This window comes from Empidonax traillii, unplaced genomic scaffold, assembly GCF_003031625.1.
Source record: "Empidonax traillii isolate 1590-97213 ecotype Southwest subspecies unplaced genomic scaffold, ASM303162v1 scaffold892:size253994, whole genome shotgun sequence".
Taxonomy (NCBI): Eukaryota; Metazoa; Chordata; class Aves; order Passeriformes; family Tyrannidae; genus Empidonax; species Empidonax traillii.
The window spans coordinates 160141-174651 of record NW_020956085.1 but is presented as its reverse complement, the minus strand read 5'-3'; the positions used below and the strand labels follow the sequence as shown (position 1 = coordinate 174651).

The 14511-nt window shown below is 43.6% G+C and overlaps 1 protein-coding gene across 2 annotated transcripts in view; it reads left to right on the top strand.

Annotated features, from left to right (window-relative positions):
• SYNDIG1 (synapse differentiation inducing 1) overlaps window positions 1–14511 on the top strand; it is a 74254-nt gene that overhangs the window by 23021 nt on the left and 36722 nt on the right. Inside the window, exons 3-4 of one of the 2 annotated variants that reach the window (XM_027902624.1) lie at window positions 6091–6228; window positions 10686–10786. In XM_027902624.1, the coding sequence (XP_027758425.1) occupies window positions 6091–6228; window positions 10686–10751 (204 nt within the window). In that variant the 3' untranslated portion in view covers window positions 10752–10786. Of the gene's footprint in view, window positions 1–6090; window positions 6229–10685; window positions 10787–14511 lie in introns of those variants that run through there. The other variant, XM_027902623.1, reaches the window with a different exon arrangement.

Below are 14511 nucleotides of genomic sequence, written 5' to 3'. Positions count from 1 at the left end.
GAAGGGAAGGGAAGGGAAGGGAAGGGAAGGGAAGGGAAGGGAAGGGAAGGGAAGGGAAGGGAAGGGAAGGGAAGGAAGCTCGCTTTGTCTTTTACTGTAATCAGCACTTATCCGGGCAGGGTGGTGTTATGTCTGCAGGAATTTCATGCTCTGGGGTGGTGTCCTCTGGGACTTCATCTCCTAGTAGCACCAGTCTTGGACTGCTCTCCTTAGGTCACCTCCTCTTCATCACAGCCACAAAAAGGCTTGTGTAACGACTGAGTATACTGAGGTAGTTATCCCATGCTGTTTTCTTAGCTGAATTCCAAGTGTGTTGGCGAGAGATGTAGTCAGTGGGGATGAGGAGGGTTGTTGTCATTGTAATAACTGCTTTTGCTACAAACGATCCACTGGAAGCAGGAAACCCCCACTGTGTGCTCAGGAATTTGAGATTTCTCGAATTACTCTCAAATGAGTCATTTCTGCTACAGGGCCATTGGTATAGGCGTGTGTTCTCACAGCCTTGCATGGGCTGCAGTGAGCACAGCTCATGTGGCCAGGGGAAGGACTGTGGACCTTGCTGAGAGTACATCTTTCACGTTAAAGCGCAAAGATGTGTCTCCAAGTAAGAACCTGACTTGCCATAGAAATGTGCTGCCTTCTGTAAATACTCTCTCTGCATTGCTCTGGTTAGAAGTGGCTGTGTGATTGCAGTGGAAGCTGCTGGAGCCAGATGTCATGCCTAAAAAGGGGTCAATCCCTCCATGTCCCAAAGAGAGTGTCAGCTTGCTGCTGTTGTTCCTTGACACCCCATGATCCTGCAGTCTCTCAGCACTTAGGTGATGGCAGCTCCATCAGCATGTATTTTGCCTTGTTTCTTCCCAAGATTTTTCTAGCATCATGAAGATAGTGATATTGTCTGGCGGATCGAAGATCTCTGTTCAAAGAGAATGAATCAATTGTGTTTTTACCAGCTCAGTAAAAAGCCTGGCATAACTGGAATTTGTTAGGAGATGTAATTGATCTTTGTTCTGGAAATGAACAGAATAACTCAACCAAGAAAGGGATGCTCTTTGCCAGGTATTTTTTTTAATGCTTTGTCGTGGGTTTGCTAACCAGCCCCACCCCGGGGCTGAAAATAGTTTTTCCAGGTGAATTTCTGGAGCAAAGCCATTCAAAAGTTTTAGTAATGCCTCTGCTAATTACATATATAAGAAAATGGAAGAGAAGGTTGTTGCACAGAAGGAAAATGGAGGAGCCAGCGTAGCAGCTGGCCCCGGTGGGCCTGGGCGTGCACTCCCCATCCTGGGCCAAGTGTGACCCAGGCAAGGGGAGGCCAGGCCCCCTTCTCTCCTGTAACAGAGTAGAGGAAAAAACTTTAGAGAAGAACCTGGTCAAGATGTACTGCAAAAGGAATTCTAGGCGGAGAGAGATAGCGCAGCCTCCAAGGTCAAAGCTGGCAGCCGGAGGAGAAAGAAGAGAAGCCCGCAGGCAGGGGGCTCCTTCTCTCCCCCCACTTCTCTCCCTTCAGCAGGGAAGAGACTGAAAACTAAAAACCCCTGCCATCTGTGGAAAACTGTTGGGAAGCGGAGACCCTCCTCTGCAGCTCATGAAGGAGCCCACACCGATGCAGAGGAGTGCATGAAAAAGATGTGACTCCATGGGAGGCCTAAGATGAAACAGAGTCCTGCTGGAGACCTGTGGCCCATGGAGAGAGAGAGAGACCTATTCTGGAGCAAGTCGTCCAGGGTAGGATTTGTGTGATCCCAGTGAGGGATCCATGCTGGTGCAGCTGAATTTGTGACCCTAAGGGACAGCGGAGAATAAAAGAACTGTTGCCTGAATGTAGACTCACACTAGAGAGGTCCATCAAAGACTGTCTCTCGTGAGGAGGGACCCCACAAGAAACAGGGGTGGACTCAGAAGCCATTATCCCCTCTGATCCTGTGGTGAAGACCACGGTAAGGCAAGTGTCCCCTTGCAGTCCATGGAGGACCCCACAGGGCCTGAGTAACCCCCAGTCTCTGGTCTTAACCCAGGGCGGGGTAAGCCCAGCCCTGAGGTTGACATAGAAGAGAGACAGAGTGAGAGACAGTTCCAGCTGTGCCGAGTCGGAGCTGTTGTCCTAGAGATAGTAGAAGAGGAACTGTCAAGTGCTGCAAAATTACTTAGAAGACCTGTAGCTCTGGAAGTGGAAAAGAAACTACTTCTCCTGAACTGATACAAGGCAGGAGGGGTACTTCTGTTAGAATTCTTGTATATATAGTTCTTTAGCTTTTATCTTGCTAGTAATAAATCCAAGTATTATTCTCCCCACGTCAGATCTCTTTTGTCTGCATAAACCTTCTCCCAACTTACAGAATTGAATGGGGAGGGGGGGTGGTGAGAGAAAATTGGCCCAGAGCAAACCCACGACATGCTTGCACAAGTTCTTTTTTAATTGCTTATTGCTTGGTTGGAGGAGGCACTGTTGGTACACATCTAGAGGGAAAAACTCGTTGGTTTGCTATTTCAGATTGCTTAGACTCACCTAGGGTAACATTAAATGAAGAAAAGTTTGTCTATGCAGTCTTGTTCATCATCCAAATCTTGAAAATAAGATAGTTATGCTGTTCCCTAACTTATACAAGAGTTAAAAGCTTTTAGTCAGATCAGTGAAATGCTGTAATTGTAGAAAGTTCCATGTAAATTTATAAAGGGACTGTTAAACATAAAAGGAGTGATACTGTGGACAAGAATATTAGTGAATATGCAAAATTAGTCCAGTAACACAAAACTACTCTAACTAGTGAATGTAATTCTGACTTCTCAACACTAGTGTCTAATTTCTCCAGTTTCGGGTTGAAGCTTTTGCAGAACCAGGAAGAAGTGAAGCCAGACAGGTAGCCAAGTTATCAGTTATCCCAGTGTCAGAAAGATTTCTGACATTTCCAAGAAGATCTCTCAGTAAGCTCAGGATCAGGTATCCTATTGTAAGAGAGAATGTTAGGAAGGAAGGTTTGCTTGGAGAAAGGATTATTTAGCTGAAAAGGTTAAGAGGTACCTTTTGCTGTTGGATTGTTTTCTGTGATTGATGACTTTCTCTCCCCCTCCGCACTGTAGTGGATTTACCTTGTCTGGACACAAGGTGTCCACCAATCTACTCTATCACTCCCCAGCTGGAAAAAGGGGTGACAGAATAAGACGGAAAATGACTTGTGTGTTAAGGCAGTTTACCAAAGCAGAAGTGAAAGTTTGCACATGCAGAAGCAAAGTGGAAGGTATGAAGGTTTATTCTCTACTTCCCATCAGTGGCAATGTCCAGAGACATCCTGGGAAGCAGGGCTTTCAAAATGCATAGTGGTTCCTCAGCAGTCAACCATTGTAAACAACAAAATGCCCCTGCTTCTTCCTCCTTTCCTTACCTTTTATATCTGAGCTGACGTCATATGGTATGGAATATCCCTTTGGTTAGTTTGGGTCAGCTGGCCTGGCTGTGTCCCCTCCCAGGATCTTGCCCTCGACTGGGAAGCAGTGTTGCAGAGCTGATGCTGCGCTCAGCAGTAGCCAAAACACTGGTGTGTTATCAGTACCTTTCTAACAACCAATTCAAAGCACAGCACTCTGAGGGCTACTGTGGAGAAATGAGCTCCATCTCAGCCAGAACCAGCTCACTCACCCTTCTGGTTCATATGTGGTCTACGTGGTCAGGACTTTCTGACCAGAACTATTCTGTCACTTTTGGTAATTGAGAGTCAGGTCATCTGATCCCATGTGCACTGTGGGGACTTGGCCCATCAAAATGGCATTCACAGTGTAACTCTTCTATTCAATTAATATGAGCCTATAGTGACTTAATCTTCCTCATGGAAGATTACACTTATGGGTTTTTATAGAACCATAGAATCCTTTAGGTTGGAAAAGACCTTTTAGATCATTGAGTCCAACCGTTAACCCAGCGCTGCCATGCTCCCACTAAACCATGTCCCTTAATTGCCACATCTATATATCTTCTAAATACCTCCAGTGATGGTGACTTAACCACTTCCCTGGGCAGACTATTCCAGTGCTTGACATTTTAGTGCTTTCATTTTAGCATAAGTAAGAAAACTTCCACAATTATTCTCTTTCAAACTAACAGTCACCTCTGGTTGGTACGTAAGCTGCCTGAGATGTGACACACCACCCTGAGAATGATTAGTCCTTTGGAAAGCAGCGTAACTGAAAATTTTCTGATGATCAAAGTTACCTGAAGAATCTTTGTCCCATTTCATCTTTATCTGCAAGAAAAGGCAATTTGAAATATGAGTCAGGTGGTCTCCACAGATACTTTGCCAGCACACTGCTCAGCCAAAACTGAAAAATCAAAAGCATTTTTTATTTTTTATGTCATCTGTTCAGATGAGGGTACTGTTTCAAGGGATAGTCTCAGCAATAGTGTAGATTTTCTCCCTCTTCCTGCCTCTCTTAGTCTTGAAAGAAAGTACTATTGGTATTACAAAAGACTTGTATGGCCCCTTCTGAAAATTAAAGCAGAAATGGAAGTCATCAGCTCCAGCACTCCAACTCCAGCATCAGCAGGTGTCCCTTCAGAGGTGGAATTTTATTGAGGTTGTACCAAATTGAGGTTCGTCACTTCTGATGAGGCATCAAGATTTCTGATACCAACACAAGTACGTTCATTGTCAGTATGCACATGCAGCACACAATCTCGGTGCATAGGAGACCCGTCTGATCGCCCCACCTCTGACTCCCAGGCCCCTCTGGTCTGTGGCAGGTGCTTGGCAGCAATGTATATATCAAAGCAGACTCTCCATCTTAATAGGTGATGGGTCATGACATCTGGCATATTTCCCAAAGAGGTTGTCTTAGGAGGCAATCTCTTTGCCCACTGCTAAGTCTTTCAAATACCATGGGGCTGCTAGCATTTTCTAGGTCCTTCTCAGTCATGGCTCACTCATGGCATGTTTAGAAACTTACCTTCTTGTGCATGCGTTCATTTTCATGACTTGCACACTTAGCAGCCTGTTCAGGAGTTTCTATCTTACAGCCCACTAATAGAGGAATGCCACTTCAGCAGTTGGTTTGACCCAAAGGCCAAAAGATCTTGAACAGGCTGCCAAGTTTCTCAGAGGGACAGAAAACCCATGCCCAAAATGCTAAGTTTCTAAATGTGACACAGATGCCTTTCTGTCAGACAGATTTTGCGCAGCATTTCTTCTACAATCAGTGAAGAACACGCAACTACAAAAGGGTTTTCTTGAGAAGATTTTTGGTTGCCTTATCTCAGGATGGAGGTGCTCCTAGAATGAGTTAAAAAGCTTTTCAGGACCCTTCTTGCACCAAAGATGTAACTCAAAAGCCGGGAATAACGCAGCCTTGGTGTCTGTTCCTGCATGTGGACTCCCTGTGAGCAAGTAGGAAGCTGTGCCAGAGAACTGGCCTCGCTCAGCAGCAGGGCAGTCAGGTCTGCCAAGGACCAGTCCTTGTAATCACCATGAAAGAAACTTTTGTGAGGTCAGGATCGCTGCAGCTTGACCATGTGGCATCTGAGAAACATACTTGGGCAGCTGCTCCTGCCTAAGTGCTATGAACCTGGCAGCATCCCATTGCTGCTGGAGCAATTCATGCTTTTTTGTTTTTCAGCTTGTTCTACCTTGGTTCTTTATGCTTAGGTTTGTACCACATTTGTCACCTTGTACCCAGTGGGTAATGTCTGGCCACCTGAATATTGACCTTTTAGAAGACTGGCATTTGAGTTGAGAGATGCAGAGCACCCAATGCTTACAGCTCCTTCTGCATTAGATATGTGACATCATACTTCCAAAATGACAACTCACCCAGGTTCACCCTGGTTCATCTGACTAGAGAGTCCCTTTCTTCCATTCTCCCTGCAGTGAGTTCTGAAATACCTTGTCGTTTCTCTTATGTTTTCTTTCAAGTTCATGCAATAGTGATGAAGTCTGTGACAAAGCAGGTGAGTGGAGATTCCCTTGGTGTTCCCACCTGCTAGCAGTGCTGTGATATAGTAGGAAAAATGGGAAAATGATCCGAGAATTGGCCCATGGCAGAAGAAAAGCAATAATATCATTAACCAGCATCTTTACCTTTCTCTCTCTCTCGCCATTTCAGAGCGATTACTCAAGTGATACCGAAAGTGAAGACAATTTCCTGATGATGCCACCAAGAGATCATCTTGGCCTCACTGTGTTCTCCATGCTCTGCTGCTTCTGGCCACTGGGAATTGCTGCCTTTTATCTGTCTCATGAGGTAATGTTAAAACATCTCCTGACAATTCACAGTTTTGCATCCATGGAGTCGCCATCACTCCACACCGCAGAGAGAGCTCACCAAAACCGTAATGTAGGCAAGACATTCTTGAGGATTGTGGAGGGTAGTTCAACAGGATGGTGTGTTCCGCACCTTGATATGTCTCTGTGATAATAATGGTGATTGACTTGTGAGACACTTTGCTGAGGAGACTTCTGCAAAATGTTTTAGCTTTTAGTTGACAGTGGTCAAGTTCCGTCAGGTTATACAATGTCTAGCTAAGAATTTTCTGTGGACATGTCTTCTGAATAGAAAACATGCTTGCTATCTCAAACACTTGGCTTTCCCATTGGGAAAACAGATCTATTGGTCCGCAGTTTGGAAGGTCCTTCCAGGAGCAGAAAAATAATTTCTGTTTTGCAGAGTGAATTTGCTTTCAAGGAACCATTTCCTTTCCCCGTGAAAAATTGTTCAGTCAGTTCTTCTTTTCCAGTTTTAATATGGAAATACTTCTTTACCAAAGAAGTGACAAAGTTTTTGTTTGTTTCCATCATGAGACAGACTTGACATTGTCTAACTTGCAATCACTGTATGCTCATCATTTGTTTTGACAAGTATGTAAGTGTGTATAAGTGTCTGCAGAGTAATTACTTAGTTTCCCAGCATGGCAGATAATGTAACATGACAGAAAAGGAGCCACACTGGCCTTCTCATCAGTAACTGCAAGGAACAGCACATTTGCCTATATTTCTCCCTGGTGCCTATTGCAAACTACAGTCTGTACTCCACAGCACCCTCCACATTTATCCTCTCAGCTGTGTTTCTAATCTGCCTGCACTAAACATCTACCACCTCTGGTTATTTGTCTAATCAGGGCAGGCACTACAAATCTGGAGAATCCTAGTCTTCAAGATGAAAAAAAGAGATGCAGCACTACTGTTTTGTGCTTTCAATGAAGTGTCTGTTATTGGACTTGAAAGCCTCTGAGACAATTAAGAGTTTGTCCAGTGGAAAATAACAAGTTTTGCTTGTTTGAGTGCTATTAATTTCCCAAGTTTGGGTCAAGGGATCTGCCTGATTACACTGACAGTAGAAAGTACAGCATTGGGTGAGATGTGCAGGCACTTTAGTATCCTGCCATTTGGTCCTTCAAACTGAGCTATGCACCAGCAGCTGCAATGGCCACATTTCTTCACATGCATGGACTGGCCAGGGGTTTTCACCAATACTGCCATCAAGGAAGGATTGAGAGTTTGTCACCATTAGCAGCGTGTTTGCTCTGTGCTGGGATAAATAGTGCTTTCATTAATTTCCTGTGGTAGTGTTCCTTCAGGAGCCCTCGAGACTGCGAGCTGGTTTTATCTAAGCAGTGAAAGCACAGCACACTCCAATAAATGCAAAACAAACAACGTAATTAAGTACTAAAAAGCAGTATGGCAGAGAAGCTGAATGTGCTGAGAGCCAGTGTACAAAGGCCAGGGCATCTGCATGAGCTGTGAACTGATCCTAGGGGCCAGCATGAATCCATAAGATCCTATGACTTCAACAGGAGAGTACAGACGGTGGAAAAGGACACAAAACCACAGGGAAACCTGATGGTATTATGCTGAAGGATTTCAGCACTGGAAAGTAAAAACTTGTGTGGTGTTTGGTTTAGCATGATGATGGAGAACAGCTGATTGTGGCTGCCTAAACCTAGAAGCTGTCAGCAAGGAAGGTCAGGCAGGTGCTTTGCTTTTATTAGGTTGAGAGACAGTAAATGAATCTTTGTTAATTGACACCTTGGATGCATCAAGGCAAGCTGTGGCAGGAGGAAATACTGTGTTTGTGAGCAATTTTGACTTCTGCTTCTTCTTTTCTCATTGGCAATAGAAATATTATCATCTCTCCCTATTTAAAAAATGATGACAATACTACCATCTCTGTATGCTCCTTTCCTCCAGTCTCTTCTCTTAGCTCTCTGACCACAATAGCTGACTCAGCTACAAACTCATTTCTCAAATCTCTTGTAGAAAGGTGGTCCGGTCTGTCACAGTCCAGCACATCTGTCTCTCCACTCTCTGAGTTCCCCAGGCAGCTGCCTTTGCTGCCTGCCTTCCCCTCCAACAGGTCCTTCACAGCCCCAAGAAACCATATGCCTTCACTGAAAGTGGCTCTTCTGCAAAACACTACATCTAACAAACTGGCATTTTCCAGTAGAAAAATGAAACTAAAATTAAGATTTATACAGCTGAGAGCTGGCTGAGATAGCTGGTATAATAAACCAAACCCCTGCACCTAACTAAGCTAATACTGACAGTGGTTTTATATGTGAGGGAGAGAAATGTTATGTCATATCACGATGGGTTTTTTATTTTTGTAGGTCTTTCAGCATACACTCCTGATTAACATTTGAGATCTCTTTCTAATTCAAAACAGTAGTCTAACATTCCCCATCCTTTATCAAAAGTCAGACCTATATCTGAAGATAAAATCTTGGCACTTGTGTTCGGATCTTGTTTTGCAGTTGCTTGAGCTCTTGAAAATTTTGTGTTTGCAAAAGTCTCCTGGGTAGCTTTACCAAAAAGCCCCAGTCTGGGAAAAAACTGTGACACATGGGAACTTCAGAGGTGGTGGATGGATTCTTTGTTTCAGAACACAGCACTTGTGATGAACTTTATTTAAAAAAATCTGGTCTGCTCTAGGTGTGCAATGCATTTACAGCTAAAGGCCTGATTTGCAGAAGATGTATTTGCAGTACAGCGCATTCCAAAGGGACAGGTGCTCTTAGTTTATTCTTACATCACTTAGCAGTAAATTTATGCTGCATATGCCTGTGTCATGGCACAAAAGAATTATGCAGGGATGGACGCTGTAAGGTTTCAGAGGTGCTTTTTACAAGCAGAGTGATTTCATTTTAGGGGTTTTGTGCTCCATGACAGCAATGCACTCTATGACATCCCTGCAGATGCTGTTTCTGCTTTGTGTGGAACTTGCTGTTTCCACCAAGGCTCTTACCGACTGCCTTACAGGTATAAGGTATCCTTCTGATCACACTGGCATCAAGCTCAGTAGTGCCCAGGTGCCCCTCTCACCTGAGGCATCACAGCTGAAATACAGGATACAGTGGCTTTGCACACATCATCCATTCCAGCGACCTGTTCAGAGGCCACTGCTTTAAGGTAACCTCTCAGGAGGGATAACGTGTCTGAGTACTCTGATTTTTAACGGTAGACACTGTTTAGTCACTAATTTTCTACTCTTCTACAGATGGGGTATGTGAGTTTTTAGACTTGCAAATTTTTGCATTGTCTGCTTTTCTAACAAACACCTGATATTTGAGCTCAGTCAGAGGAGTTTTTGTGCAGTTTGCAGGGAAACCTTTGTGAAGAAAAAATGTAAATTATGCCTTTCATCAATTCTCCTCCACAAACAGTGTCTGATCAAAAAAACCTCTTTATTTTTTCATAAATCTCTACCCTCTGGAATCATGTGGATACCCCAGTTTTTATTTTCACAGACGTTTTTAGCTTTTTAGATTGCAGGCAAGTCTGAAGCTTCATAAATCAGAGAAAGAACTTTAAAAATATATCTTTTTTTGTCTTGTCAAGTTTACCTTTAAACCTATCAGTTGATTTCTCAGGGCCTGTCAGGATTTCTGCTGGGAGGAGACTGGAGGGGGTGGTGGTAATAATCCTGCAAAGTCTTTTTGCCTGAATCCTGTTTTTCTCCCTGCATTTATTTTTAGGAAAGAGAGCAATACCATGGCACACATTTCTTTTTCTCCTGTAAAAAGAAATGCATTACTGGAGAGCTAGGCCTGTGCTGATGTGAATGAGGTTCACTTTTACCAGCTCTCTTGCAGGCAGAAACAAGAGCATGTGCAATAACTCCATCCAGCTTCCATGCAAGACCCATGGAGCTATGTCAGACTGACATAGACATATGCCTGAAAAATCCCACTTTCTTCCCCGGCAGCAGGTGAGACCTGCCAGGCAGCAGACTGCAATCCAAGCACATGTGAGCAATCACTTCCCATCTGCTGCACTTATGCCCTGCTGTAACTACCTCCCTTGCAGGGTGATGGAGGGATGCAAGGCTCTGTAATTATTTCCCCAGCCCATAGATTGCTTTACTGGGCACAGCTCCAAATGCCACTGCTCAGATTGTCTCACTGAAGGATTTTCTTGAGTTTTCACATGGACACAAGGCATACATGATCAGACAAAGGAGTAGCTTGTCTTTCTTTGTGATAACTTCTGAAATACTTGGCTAATTTCCATCCAGTTTAAAGACAGAGGCTTTGAAAAATCTGTATCATCTTGACATATTTCAGTGGTCACTGGGAAGAAGAAAGAAATAGTGTTTGTGCCTCCACTGGCAGGGAGCAGACAGTGTGAATTTAACCTTTATCAGAGACCAGAGGTTCTGCTCAGCACATATGAATGTATTTCACTGTCTCTGCTTTTCTGCATCAGGTTTTGACATCTAGCTGCAAAAGAAAACAACAGAGAAGTAACAGCCAGGTATTATCTGTTGTTTAGTCGTTGGAAATGTGGCTTATAGTCCTCATCTCAACAGAGAAGGCCATGAGGCGGTACAGCAGTGTGATGTGGAACACTCTACCAAAGTAGCTAGTGGTGCTGGTAAGACCTTTCAATGCTTTATGAGTCCACCCTTTTCTTTTTTTCCTCTCTGTCCCACTCTACACCATCAGAAAACTGAATATATTCTGTTATAAAGAACTTAACTTCCACAGACCTAAGCGTATGTTTGTACCGGTGATGCTGCAACCTCTTGTATCAGAGATGAGAAGTCCCAGGCAAAATGAAAAATCTGAAGTGTTTTTCTTTACTTAGCAGTGACAGACCGAGATGTAAACTTGCAAGATGTGCTGGTCAGCATTGCTGAAGCCATGCTAGCAAAGCAGACAGTGGGCTTTTGCATTTTCAAGAGATACTGTTGATTTTTCAGCACTGCATTACTTCTTGGATGAAGTTGTGATTGTGCAAAAGACTGTCAAAAGAAGATGAGCTTTAACCTCCTTAAATATAACAGTAAAAAGTGTTTTAGTATCTGTCTTAGACCAAATCACGCAATTCTTGAGCTGAAGCTGGTCTGTTGCTTCAAGTCACACTGAGTGGATATAGGGCTCTGAGTATATTCTGGGGCAGTAAAATCAGCACCATGAGGCTACCACACAGTTTGCAGCCCTGCCATTTCCTGGACTACTGGTAGCTGGATCTATGATGAATCTAGGGCGGTAGCTATAATTCTCTTTTCCTCTCTTTCTCTCTCTCTCTCTCTGTCTCTCTTTCTTGTTCCTCTTCTCCTAATTTCCTTTTCTTGATATTTGGGAAACTAAAACCTGGATGGGTTGAAATTTGCTAAGTTAATGGTTTGTGAAATGTTTTAAGTTGATTGAATGTTTACTTTAGGCTTTTGTCAGTTTCCCTTATTTTCCAAAGTTTGCCAGTAAAAGTATGTTGTTTTGACCCCTTGAAAAGCATCGTAGCATATTTCCAATGCGCGGCCTCAAGATATAAAAGAACTGAAGGCTCTTTTAATAAATCCATCATGTGCGTTTTGGAGCCTTGTGTATTTTTATTGTAAAACATCTTCGATGAGCTCGTGGCAAGAGTCTGGGGTGTTACAGCTGCCATGCAAAGCTTCGAGCTTTCTGTGCTGATCATCCAGAATGCATATCTCTGATTTCTTTGTCCGTCTCTGTGTGTGCATGTGAGTACAGGTCCATGCAGGCACCTTTCTACCTTTCTGAAGTCTAGTAGTCTTTGAGCTGTAAAAGGTGATGAATTAAAATTCTGAACAATTAAACCCTCTTATATCAGAAATGAGTCAAAATAGGTTAAAATGAGTTGCTCCTGACAGGGAGCTGCTTAGGTCTTCTGTGGCAGAAGTCGTACCACTGTCTTGCTAAGATGGCCAAGGGCTGATGGCCTGGCTGCTGTCCTCTCATGAGAGGACAGGTCCTGGTGACCTGGGAGGTCACCAGGCTATTTCCCACTTTCAAGATGGGATTTGGCAGACACCATGACTTACAGATTCCTCTGAACCTGTTTCAGTCTTAATAGCTGATGAATATAGTTTCAGTTTAATTAATATTTATTATTTCTTGACATGCCATCTCTTCAGCTGGTGGTAATCACTCCCCCTCTACTCACTTCTGTGTGGAAGATCTGGCTTTGTCAGCTCTGTATAACTGAGGAGGGGACTAATCCAAGGACTCACACAGAGAGTCAGATTCCCTGACCAATGCTGGGGCAGTCCATCCTTCTGTGCTTCACCCCTAGGTGCCTGTAGCTCCCAGACCCTTATGTCATGGGGCTACTTACTGGGATCAGCTGTATTTTCTGGGACTTGCTTTCACTGATCCAATTCAGAGCTGATGTTTTCCGGCTACATTTGTCACAAAGGAGTAGCTGCGGAGGACTGGCACACTAGATTTCAGGTCTGAAGTTTGGTAAGAGATTGAAACCATTGAAAACAGGATTTTAGATGAGAAAATATGAAGTGAACACTGTTTGCAAACTGCTCGTATGGCTCTGCTTGCAACTGTCTCTGAATGAGTGCATATGTGTGCACTCTTGTTAAAGCATGGTGTTTGCAAGGATAAGCACTTCAAAATCATCAAATGACTCCATAATTTTAGCTATCACAAGACTGCTGTCTTGTACTTGCATGTGGCTCTTCAGCCATAGATATCTTGTGCTTTGACTTGCATCTGTGCTCTGCCCTTTGATGATCACTTTTAGCTGACATCCTTTGGTTCTGCCAAAAGCTCATTACGTGGTTCAGTACATTCAAAAAGTTTGCAACTTCTGCTCCTTTCAGAGATGAGGATAATCCTCATCCTGGATGGAGTGATGAGGATATCTCACGACCCTCATTCCCCAGGGTGTACATCAGACAATGACAGCCACTCTGAGGTGGGGTTTATTAAATACCAGCACCTCTAATTCTCCACTTTCCAGGTGGGAGCTGGTTGCCAGACAGTGGTTTGCATGTGGTAGACTTTGCTTATGCCAGGTTTTCCCTTTCAGGTAGATACCTCCTGAGGAGAGAGAGGTTTGTGCACACAAGGAAGTGGCCATTTAGAGTGTTTTGTGTATCAGCAGAGGCTGATTTCAGTGAATTGAGGATGAGGCCATGTGTTAGGGAACTTTAAAAGTGTCTCAAATAATCATAGAATCATAGAATTAGCCGGGTTGGAAAGGAACTCTGAGATCATCAAGTCCAGCCTTTGATCCACTACCACTGCGGTTACTAGACTATGGCACTAAGTGCCATAGTTCCCTCTTCATTCCTCTTTGTCCTTCTGATCTTGTGGTAACATTTCCAAGTCATGAACTACAGCTACAAAAAGGGATTAAATTAATGAATGACCTGATTGCTTTAGCCCTTAAGCTAATTTTAAATAATTGGAAAGGAAGCTGGCAAATAACATTCTCTCGAGAGTTTAATTCGTTATGCAGGTGTTTAATTACAAGGAAGTTTTGGGACAGAAGAGAAACCAACTTGAAACGTTCAAGGAGATGAGAGATCTCTTTTATTATCAGGAACATCCTGCACAATGGCAAATACTATGCTTGAATTGTTCTGTGCCAGACATTTGTGCTTCACACATTATGCTGAGCCAGCCAGAGCCCAGAGATATGTCAATATAGTCATGCTGCAAGGGTATAAAACATTATTCCCTCCTGGCATCCTCTTTTCATCCTGCTGTTACTTTTTGTTGCTCGTCTATTGGCTTGTTATTTCACCAGCTTATGAGACAGTAAGGATTGTTTCAGTGCACACCTGCCACTAAGCTTGGTGTGTCTGTAGGATTCACAAAATCATTCATAGGCCTGTCTGGTGTAGGCATCTGAAGAGTAGGGTTTTCTTTTTATATTCCAGGGGAGGGCACAGAAGGAGCATGCTCCCAGTCCAAGAGCAAAAAGAGGCCACCTGTTTTTGCACCTGCCTAGTTATTTTGCCGTGCTGAAAAAGGCATAAGAAAAGAAGAGATGTCATGGCAGGTCTGGGAATGGAATGTGGTCCCCTCATTCTGGCCATTCAATGTCTGCTTCCATTGTCAGAAAGGAAGGCCAGAAAGCTTTAGATGCTGCTTCAGAAGCCTGGTCATGTGTCAAAACTCCTCACATTCAAGGTGGAAAATGATCTCCTTGGAATTCTCCTGTGGGTAGGAGAACAGGGTGTTTGTCTAGAATAGTTGTTTGGGTGCTGTTTATATAATAGAAATTTCTTTCATCTCATGCTGAAAGGGTGTGGCAGCCTTTAAAA